This window comes from Pteropus medius, unplaced genomic scaffold (genome assembly GCF_902729225.1).
Source record: "Pteropus medius unplaced genomic scaffold, Ma_sr-lr_union100, whole genome shotgun sequence".
NCBI lineage: Eukaryota > Metazoa > Chordata > Mammalia > Chiroptera > Pteropodidae > Pteropus > Pteropus medius.
In genome coordinates this window covers 5395080-5406774 of record NW_024352785.1, presented here as the reverse complement: position 1 = coordinate 5406774, position 11695 = coordinate 5395080, and the positions used below count along the sequence as shown (strand labels likewise).

Genomic DNA, 11695 nt, shown 5'->3' with positions numbered 1-11695 from the left:
ATCATCCCAAACTCATCTTCAAAAAAGGGAAGAGGAAGCAACTCATAAAAATGACATTTCTGCAACTACTCACTGTGAGCCTGTGCCAGGAAAATGGCAGTGCCTTAGGCCAGTGAGCTGCCTTGTCAAATGGCCTCGGCATCACCTGTATATTTTATTTTTGCTTTCAATTTGCTTAGGTTCCTGAAGAAGTCAGTGTTGGTTTTGGAACTTTGACAACTTTATTTTATTCTCCTGCATTTACCTGGCTTTTTCCTAACCCTATGTGGTTGTATGGCCATGACTTTAGAGAGTTCTAATCTTTTCGGGTACTCATCAGACCAAACCAAGAAAAACAAAAAACCATAACAAATTCTGCAGAATTCATACTACCACAAACTCCACTATCTTATGTTGCTTAATAAGGCCATTTAATATATTTAAACATAAATTAAACAAGATTTCTAGATGTCTACTCATAAAGTTGTTTCAGTGAGAAATCTCAGTGCTTTATCAAGGAAAATGAAGAATAAAAATGGCCCATGAAAAATGAGTTCCTGGCATTGGTCCATGGTGAGAGCCTGATTTTGTCACAGGATGGTATTTAGTAATTGATATTTTATATAGTGAAGGGAAATGTTCATCAAATGGATGGGAGTTCATATCTTTGGCCACTTGGTCATGAATTTGAAATACCCAAGACCCTTCCCTACCAGTTCCCCTTTATCTTGGATTTTGATTTGATGCTTGGAACCTATACCTGGGTTTGGATTTAGAATCATGGGATTATAAAATATACTTGTAATGGGGCTCAGGTGAACCTTGTGGAACCAATTTCTTTGACACTAAAGCCAAAAATAGTTACATTAAAACATGTACATTTTCTATATATGGCAAGTGTGAAAGGCCGAGCATCTGAGGAGGAATTATGGCAAATAAGTTCACTTCTGTTGGAGTCGATCTTCTGCTTGCAGTTGAAGCAAAGCAGTTCAGACTGGCAGGGCATGCGCCTCCGTGGCATCCTATAGTCTAAGAACTGCTGTACTTGGGTGAGTAAAAAACATTCACAATCCCATGAAGCACTGTTCTGGGCACCATGCCTTTTACATTTGTGTACAACAGTCTGGCATTTCTTAAGAGCAGGCAGGCACGTTTATTTCTACCAAATGAAATTATTTTTAAAAAGAAAATCCCTGCATAGTAGGGTATTTTGCTTTCTCCATCTATGTCTAAAAATTAACGAGTGTGGATTAGTGAGCTGGCAAAGACTGCCAGGATGGTCCTTTTCTCTGGAATCTCAGTAACAACAGATTCCAGATTCCTTCTTGGACCCTAAGGTTCTAAATCTAGGGCACTTTATTTAAGCCCCCATTGGGGGGAATTTAGTTTTTTGTTTCATAAAAGTTGTTCATGCAACTCAAAAGGAGACCCCATGGTTGTATAATTTGACAAGAGCTATATGAAGAAAATATTAATAATGAGAGTTCGGACTCATCCACAACTTAATTTTTCATTCTTCAAGTTTTGCTGCTCCAGTGTGGGAATTGGGATTTCTTTTTATTGGCCACCTTACGCTTATCCTGTTTTACTGAAAATATGACATTTCCTACTGACATCTGTCCTATGCTTTCAAAATAAGGTTGTTATCTCTTCTGTGATCAGATGAATTGCCTAGATGGTTAGAGTTTTTGCATAGGTGTTTTCACTGAGCACACAGAAGTGTTTCTTTTGTCTGCTTTTTATGATTGAAATCTGGTTTCTTAGTATGTCATTTTAGAATCTGCTTTGGCTAGTATCTAGAATGCTTATTCTGTTGATAAAGTTGTTCTTGGCAGATAGGAGCAAGGTGTGATGTCTGGCGTTTTAGGAAGAGTACCGCTTTGGGGAAACTGTAGAGTAGAGCTGATGTTTTAACACAGTGGTGCTTTGGGTTCTACATATCTACGAAGATTGGCTTATTTCGAACTTAAGGCTTCATATTTGCTACTCTTTTCTGAAGCTATGGAAAAACTTGTTAACATTGCATAATTTAATTACTGACAAGAGGCGTGTGAAAGAAATAACAAAATATAATGGCACAGAATAATGGAATGCAAAAATTAAATATGTCCAAGGGTTTAAGGTATAGTAATCATTGTTAATGTTTTGACATTCCTTTGGAGGTTGGTCACCTACCAAGCTTTTTGGCCAAGTCAACAGGCTGCTTCCCTGAACACACCTGCTCACAGTGGTCTCCCTCCCCTCTGGATAGTGTGACTCATCAAATAAGTCTGCCACCTAACTGTCCTGTCTCCATCACAAGGACTACAGCTAGGTCTTCTTTGTATTTCAAGTTGCATCTGCCCTGGAGCTGCTCACATAGTGGTCGTACAGTTGCCTGCAGTAAATTGACACCCGAGAGTTCCTTGTGAGGCAAGGAGCATCCTAAGCACCAGAGGAGAAACTCTTTGGTCTGGGCCAATTAGGACACTGTCTGATAGAAGTGGACAATATAAAGCTTTTGTTTTGGTAAAGTAAAGATTAAGAAACCAAATATGAGAAAAGGGAATACTAACTTGAAATTAAAAAAAAAAAATCCAGAAAAACTAGTACCCAGCATGGTTCTTTGCACCTGACAGTGGCAGATGTTCAAGAAAAGTTTCTGAATGAATAAAGCTGAGGCGCTAAATCTGTCTTCATGTTGCAAGCACAGACACCTACAAGATGTCTTTAATACAAGAAGAAGTAGAAGCTTTCACAGCAATTCTCCTCCAGTGCTGGCTATCCCAGACCTATGTGTGCCATTCTGCAGCTCCCCACTGCTTAGTGCGCTCAACTACCGTCATGTCTGCAGCCTTACAGAAAAGCTGAGTGACAGTAATTTTCATTCAACAGTGGCTACCTCCTGAGATGATATTTTCTTTCATAAAGAAAATCAGATAAATATCCTATTCAGTCCTTTAAGAAATGTTGTAGAGACTTGAAAGGCATGTAATGTTTAATAACATGCAGCAGGAAGTGCTTCGAAACCCGCTTTTGAGGATTAGCTTTCCCTTATTTGTACTGCATTTATTTGTTGGGAGGTTAGCCTTTGAGTCACTTTGTGGTGGTACTTTGTTATTGCCCTTCACGCCCTTAAGTCTTCTTATTTGGATGTCTCTTTCCCTGCCTTCTGTGTCTACCCTCAGCCATGCTGCGCTGTGACTGGCTTTAAGATGTTCCTAAGATACCTTTCCCTCTAATGGTGCTAGTGTAAAGTGGAACACTACTATTTAATTGGCATTTTCCTACTTCCCTGCTGAATTCCATGGTTCCCCAGAGTAGACCCATCATAGTAAGGTCCCTCTGGGGGTAACTGTAGGAGCCAACTAGCTAACATTAGTCAAAAGGTGAAATAGGGCTGATCTAAGCACGCTTTCATTTAGACTAGCCCAGGTTAAGCAACACAAGATTTCTAATAAGGTATGAATGATCAGTGATCTTAGGTTAAGAAATATTAAATATAACTAATGCAAACGTAAAGAGACTTTGAATAGTCTCTCATAAAAGTCTGACGTCTTATGATCAAATCCTTTGGTTGGCAGGCCAATGAGTACAAATGTTGCCCCACAAAGCATCATCTATGAGCTAGGGATATAAAACTGCTCCAAATGCAAAGGAGGGAGGTGTGTGGTTTGCTCACATGAAGGCCCGCACAATGGCAAGGTGACCTCTTTTGCTTCTTTTGGCTCCAATATCTTTTACATTTTCTACAGGAAATGATCTGGCTTGGTGGCACTGTTCTCCTCAGGCTTTCTATTGACATTGTCCAAGTCTTCGTTCCACTTTAATTATTCCATCCTCTCTGTAGGGGCTGCACCATCCTGCCTTAGAATAACCGGTTCTTTCCTCTTTGCCTTTGTAGACGCTTGCCTCGGCTCCTTATTAACACATATTGAAGCCTATGCTCGTCACTTCTCTGCAGTTTAAAGTGACTAGGAATTTAGAACAGCAGGATTTTTCTACCACCCAACAACCTCAGTGCTCATTAGGCAGCTAAGTGAGTCTTAGTGTCCATACTTAACAATTCCGAATTTAATCTTTGAGTCAGTATGAGGCAGTAGGATGGTTTTCAAGGGGTAATAAATATTTCCTTAAATTGAATTATGACTAAGATACATAGTTCATATACCTTCTATGTTATAGTATTATTTTTTAAAGGAGAATTTTATAGGACTCTAAGACTGTACCAATATCTCTTTCAAGTAGGCAGTCTTGGTACAAGAGTATTTTCTTTTGCAAAAATGAATATGCAGTCTGGATTCTTCCAAATAATATAGTATACAGACTTGATATGAAACTCATCAAAACAGAAAAATAAATAAAATTAAAATATTTAATAAAAATATTTCTGGCATGTATAAGCAAATCAAAGTAATAAAAGAGGTAACACTTTATTTTAATGGTAAACTTTCATGCTAACTTAATATAATTGAAAAGTAATATAAACTCATTTTATATAAAATCTTTGTTTCTATTTAATTAACATATTAATACATAAAGAAAAGTATCTTTTTCAATTGTCTCTCCCTTTGTTGCTCTTTTTATTTTGCATTCTTCTCTGTTTTGTGTGAGGGCTCTGACCTCCTAATACAAAAGTCAGTCTTTCATGACTCAGAACAGTGCTTATGGACAATCAATTTTGTTGATAAAAAACATCTAAAATATCAATGCTGTGCCCAGGGGAGTATGTTGGGAAAAAAGAGCTGAGGCAAACAACCTCTTCTCAGAAAATTTCAATTAATCTCACTTCAAAGGAAACGGGGCCATGAAATAATGTGCACAGGTACACTAAGTTAGGTTTTCAGGTATGCCCTCAGAACATCCGATGACTCACAAGAATGAATTATCAAGTGGAGTGACTGAGATAGATCTGATGAAGGTGACATACAATCTAAACATGCATTGTTGCATTCTAATTTTTATGTTTATTCCACTACAAGGTCCTCAGTGTGTGACATAAAATTAAAACACTTTCTTCTTGATACAGTCTCACACCAGTATTGTGAAGCAATAGTTATTTTAGTGGTATTACCCAAACTTTATATAAAACTATATGGCACAACTGAAACATGAATGTAACACAGACAACAAAACTATATTGTAGTTTAAAGGAAGTTAAAACTATTTCAGTGGCTGAACATTTTTTTTCCTTTTAAAAATAACCCTCAAAAACAATTGTGAAACGTGTGTTGCACAATAATAACTATTACAATTTGGCTTATGGTCTATGCTGATCTGTTTGAGAGATGTTTAAATAATCTTATATTTGTGATAAAATTGTGAATTATGGATTAAGAACTTTATTGCCTATATTAAATTTGGGAGATAAAAGAGAAATGACTGCATGAGACCTTTCCCTGGGGACCTAGTGGCAGAATGGGCTAAAATAAAGCCTCTGGTTTTGAAAGTTTAAACAAAACCTGTCAATCCTTTATTATTATTTTCCTGAAAGAGAAGGAATGCGTTGGCTTTGGGCAGTAAACTTAGATTACTTGAATAAAAAATTATTTTTAGGTTTTCCACGTTGGTAATGTTAATTTGATGTTAAAAGATTTCTTTCCTTGAAAAACGATGAATTAGCTAAATATTTTTCATAAAGGCTTCTAGGTGAGTCAAAATAGAAAAATGTAGATGAGAGACCGCCTGGGTGTACCCATCCCCTACCCCCTCCATATTCATAAACTTAAGGAATTATGACAGGAACTGTATGGAAGTAATATATGCAACTCTTGGAAAATCCATTAACAACACAAAGATTTGCAACCTGGCTTAATTACATTCAGACCTGTGGCAATTTTGGATACAACTGTTTTCTTACTAAACAAGTCATAGAATTCTGTGCATTTCTGAAGCCTTCTTTCCCTACATCGACTTGCACATTTGGAATAGTATTTATGTGTGTGCTTTTGGGTACGGATTAGCCTCTTAAAATACATAATTCCAATAATTATCAGTGACAGAAGGGATGAATACATTATGCTTTAAGTGCAAGAAAATTAACAGTAAAAAAATGGTTTGCATGTGCCTATATTAAATTTAATATTCTATACAACAGGTATCCTGAAAGACTCCCAATGCGTTATTAATCCTGAACTATGCCACTGCCTGCTTTGGGACAAGGAATAAAATAGAATTTAAATGCTGCAGATGTCATGATGTTTTGAAAAGCTTCTTTAATTTAAGCACAGAGTTAAGATGTGAATTGTAAATTGTAACAGCTGGGATGAGTAAAATATCAATGCCGTGTTCATTCTTTAAACCAGGATGCAAAGATTAAGCTTCAGGTCTTGTTCACAAAATTAAAGCCAAAACCAGCATCCTCTCTCCTTGCTGAGAGCTTGGCATTGAGGCTGCTAAGTGATGGGAGGCTGTTTTCTTTAAACGAAGAATCTTACAGAAGAATTCACTTGGAAATACTGAGAAAGGGTGGATATGTCCCCCTCTTATTTTTACTTTTGAAGGCCAGCAGGGGCCTGAAGACCATAGCACTTAATCTTAATTCATGAGTCTGCGCTCTGATTTACCATGGTGTATGCCATCAAAAGAAGGTTCCATTTATTTACAATATTTGATGGAAGAGGAAAATAATGCTGATTTTAAAAAAAGTGCTTTGAATATTGCAATATATTTCTGGGGACAAGTTTATTATGCTTTTGTTTTAGTCTGGATGTAGTAACCTATTTATGTGAATAAAACTTGCAAGGAGACTGAAATGATAGACACAAGCCATTATTCTCTTTCTACTCTTTAGAGTACTGGATGTGATTTCTGTGCCATGATATTCATATTCATGGGCAGCAAATGGTTGGAGAGGGCAGGAGGAATTTTCTACCCCATAAGCTCTTCCAATAAACATAGACCAAATAATTACTAAAGTACTATTTATCTGGACACATGCCTGAGCACTTACTTATTAAAAGTTCCCAAGCTGCATTCACCCCTGAGCATGAGCATCCCTCACATATACATTTATCCTGACAGGCAACTAAGTACAGAACATGGGGTAAGTTCCTTGGATGCAGCTAAGACTTAGCTCAGCAGAATCCCAGATTTAACTCTCTGCTACATACTTATTTGAAGCATCTCCAGAAATGCGCTTGTGTACTTGTCAGTTAACGATAAAAAATTTCCAGGTAACAGTAGAAGGGTAAATGAAGGGGGAAAGTGGAAATATGAGGGCTGTCCTACATCTTTTTCCTCAATACTGTTCATCTGTCCTCTTAACCATTTACTCCATTCACACCTGCCTTGCCTCGTGGTAGTACGTGCATGAATGTGCACATATGTATGTGTGTGTTTCTGAACTAGGATCATGAAATTTCGACAGCTCTGGAAACATACAAATGAAGGGAATTAAATTCTGCGATGCCTCCTATGCTGTTAGTTCTGTGAACTTGTGCTTTGTAGTTTTTCAGAAAAATTTGTATTGCCATTAAGAAGGCTTCATCTACAAACTCCTGAAAAATGTTTCTTAGAGCATGTCTTGTGAATTCAGACCATAAAATAAAAAGGGTGCTTGTGTGTAAAGGCATAACCTGGATATGAAGACAAATTTTATATTTTAGATTTCTTTGATCACTGCTCTAGCTGCTCTTTTTCTCTAGACCACCCTCCTGTTCAAACGTACTTCTTGCTGTCACAGCTCTCTAAAACATCCTTTTAAAAGCTGCTGTCTCAACGCTAAGAATATGCTATTTGAGGACATCTCGTGTGGTTTTCTGATGCTCAGACAAAAGAGAAGGGAAACAACCACTTTACTAATAATACAGGAGAGTGTTGATTCTTACACTGCACTTATTTCTGGCGAGAAAGAAAAGAAAAACCCTAGGAGGGAAAAATAATTCCCAATATAAAAATGATGTTTACAAATATAGTCTTGCCTTGGCAGAGCAGAAAGCCAACTTTGGTTGGAATATGTCCTGCAAACATGGCATTACCAAGGCAGCTTATAGCACCGATCGAGTCAGGTCTGGAGCATAGGATGACAGCCAATGAACTGTGCCTGAAGTAGAAAAGCTTTGAGAAACATCAGTGGTCCTGGTGCGGAAAAGACAGATCTGTTTTCTCTCACATTACAGCCTGTGCTTCTCTATTTACAGTGACCTGAAATGGCAGGAGTGCTGTGGTGGGCTAATAAAGCCCTTGGTAGGACTGTTTCTTGAATGCATTTGTCTTTGCCTTTTTTTGTAAGTGGCACATATTTAAAAAAAAACACACATTTAATAATAAAAAAATAATAACCTTAGCAGACTGTTGCAGGTAATGTGGTATAAACTCATTGTTAACAAGAAGAACAAAATTACTGTGCTGGAAGACTGGGTCCTGAAGGCTGTGTTTGGCACTGTTCCATCATCACTATGTGATCTTCCTCTTGATGACAGTGAGCTCTTTCTGAAGTTCACTGAACTTGGGGCGGTTTTCAGGTTTATAATCCCAACATCTCATCATAATTTTAAAGATATCCTCCGGACAATTCTGTGGGGCTGACATTCGGTATCCTGAAGACCCAAGAGAAGAACAGGGAATTTAGAATGGAGATGAGATGTAAATGTCAATGCAGGTTTGCAGTTTGTAAATTTAGTACCGTATGTTGTAGGTGTAATAAAAACAAAAAACTCGTTTCAGGGCAAACGGATTTTTTGTTTTCTATAGGTGGGGCAGAATTCTATATTACAGAGCCATAGAATTACCTTCTAGTTCAAGGAACCCACTTTTTGTTTGTTCGTTTTGTCACAAAGTCTAATGTGAGATACATCACATACAAATGCATAGTTTAAGTATTTGCTTTTAGAATCTGCTTTTAGGTGCTGTGTGCGGAATTTTTAAAAAATCGTCTCTCCAGGTTTTTGAAGATTAAGAGAGGATGAGGATTTAATAAACACTAATCCAAAGTGAAATAAAAATGAATACGAATTATATTCCTTTACAGTCCAAAGAGAATCTTTAATTCAAAGTTGGCTGGCGGTGTCCCAGTAGTGTGCTGGGTTGGGTGCCCGTGCATGTTTGCCTCAGGATGTCAGATGTCTGCGAGAAGCAGGAAAAGGTAGGAAGGAAGCTAGAAAGTCATCCTCTTACAACCAGTTCCACAACCACATCCCTCTTGAGCAGCCTGACACTAAGGCATTGACATTTTGTCAAAAGCATTCTTTCCGATGAAAGCTGTGGACTACACAAGTGCGTGCTAGGGTGTCACCATCACCTACTTACTTATTCCTATCTCTGATTTGGGAACCATAGTGTTTCTTCAGAAGTATTACAGAATTCTCAAAAACTTCTTCCTAAAGTCTAACTACATTTCGATTTGCAGTAATATTAATGGTGTTTATCTGGCATAAAAAAAAAAAATAGGAGCTTGAGGAACACTATCCTATTTCACATGAAGAGAGTTGACTGGCATCACCTTGCAGATGGCACACCAGGCAGGGGGAGTAGAAGAAAAGCCTGGAGCTCTCTATTTTTAAAGTGTTGCAATTTTCAAAAGACTTCTGTTTGTTGCTTTTTGTTGTATAAGACCCACATGATCCACAGAGTTCAGAAATGGATTCATAAACACCTCTGCTCTCCCTTTACATACCTAAACAGTATGTACCACCCTCTCCTTCCCCAGGAAAACCACAGCGCTGGCCCTTGGGGCCGGGTATGAATATTACTACTCCGTGTCTTTGGCTTACCTCTTTCCACTTGCTCACGTGCTTGCTGATTTGTCATTCCAGGGTATGGACAGACACCTAAGCTGAAGGTCTCCCACAGGAGGATGCCAAAGCTCCACACGTCACTCTCTGAACTATATCTCCCTAGAGGGCAAACAAAACCATAACCAGGTGAGTGGATAGGTAGGTAACCATTTCTGGGTATGTATGTCTAGGTTAGTCACATACTAACATATTTAAATTTACCAAAGGAACTCAATTACTAGTGAACCTATTGTTTTCACTAGTTTTACTTTCCCGGACTAGTAATATTACCAAATAAATGAACAGTCTTCAGGCTGCTAGTTTAACTAAATGAGCTTCCAAATCACTTTTTCCCTATCAAGAACAAATATTCAGCCAGCATGCAAGCTTACTTTCTCTGTGGTATCTAAATGAGATGGATGATTTATATAAAACATATATAAATTTGTACACATCAATGCCTAGGAGATTGAATAAGTTGGATTTCTGCAATTTTACCTTCTGCCTGCATCATTATCATTCCGCTAAAATTACAAACAAACTTAAAGCAATAAGGAAAGTTTCTTAACTTTAATTTTTTACTCATCACTGTTTACAGATATTCTTACTTGCTTAAAGGTCTCATTTTCTCCACTGATCATTTCATTTACTGAAAATATATTTTTGTGTGTTTTGAATAGAGTAGAAATTAACATAGCGGGCTGATAAAAACAACTCCTTTAAATTACATGGTGCCTTGTTTTGTCAAAATATCCTGGTGCACCTGTTTTACTATGCAACATAAGCTAAGTTCTTAGAATTTTTTTTTTTTTTTTGGTAGTCTTCTAGAGAAGCAGAGTAAAAACCAGCACAAGATACCTTCTGGACATGGATGTGAAATCAAGGAGGCAAAATAGAAAAATTTTTTCCAGTCTCCAAGAGGTAAGAATTTCCAAGATTTTTCCAACGGATCTGTATTTTTATTTTATATATAGGGCATAATTAATCATAATTAAATCCCATTTGCAGTGGTGTTAAAGGATTCTTAAATGATTTCATTTCTATCTTCCTTGTAGCTACACCCCATAACTCTGCCTTCTCCAGGATTTATAAATAACTCCCTCTCAAATCATCTTGTTACTTTAAAGTAGGATGGTGTTTTCACTTTCTTAAAAAAAGTAAAGTGAGAATGAGAGTATGCCTATGCTATGATAACTGCTCTGACGTTACAGTTTGGAGTGTACTTACTGATTATCATCTCCAGCTGTGAAAATTAGCTTCCTTCTTAGTATACAGTAATTATGGACATTCATTATGATATTTGGTAGGGAGATTAGTTTTATTGTCTGCATATCAACTCTATCTTGTTTGGCATCTAATGATTTAATACTTTTCATGAAAATCATTCAATGGCTACAGTTAAGACTAATTTTGTAAGAAAATACAAGGGATACAGAGTCAGATACCTTCTTTTTATAAGATAATATCTGGGCAGATATCAAGAAAGGCATGTTGTATATAAACCAACATTCCATAAATAAAAGCTTTTAACTCCATAACTTTGACTTTTGAACCTGGTTTCGATAATTTTTAAAAATTTTATTATTAGTTTCAAGTATACAGTATATTGGTTAGACATTTATATAGATTATAAAATGATCCCCCTGCTTTCTCTCCTCTGGCTCTCCACCTAGCCATTACATTAATGCTGACTGCACTCCCTATGCCATGTTCCCCATCCCAGTGACCGTCTATCAATTACTAATTTGTACTTCTTTAACTCTTTAACCCATTCTCCCAGCCTCTCAATTGCCCTTCCCTCTGGTCGTCACAGATTGTCCTCTATATTTGACTCCATTTTTAATTAGTTTGTTCTTTTTGCTCCTTGGATTCCACATATAAGTGAAATCATATGGTATTTATCTCTCTTTGTCTGACTTATTTCACTCAGCATAATAACCTCTAGGTCCATCCATTTTGTTGCAAATGGTAGGATTTCATTTTTTTTTAAATGGCCGAGTAATATTCCATTGTATATGTGA

At 37.1% G+C, this 11695-nt stretch overlaps 1 protein-coding gene across 2 annotated transcripts in view; it reads right to left on the bottom strand.

The window, feature by feature from the left end:
* Positions 1 to 4319: 4319 nt before the first annotated feature.
* LOC120590799 (tyrosine-protein kinase Fer) overlaps positions 4320 to 11695 on the bottom strand; it is a 287646-nt gene continuing 280270 nt past the window's right edge. For both annotated transcript variants that reach the window (XM_039848412.1, XM_039848413.1), the window contains 2 exons: positions 9672 to 9794; positions 4320 to 8498 (listed from right to left, as the gene is read on the bottom strand). In XM_039848412.1, coding sequence (XP_039704346.1) covers positions 8356 to 8498; positions 9672 to 9794 — 266 coding nt within the window. In that variant the 3' untranslated portion in view covers positions 4320 to 8355. The remainder of the gene's footprint in view (positions 8499 to 9671; positions 9795 to 11695) is intronic.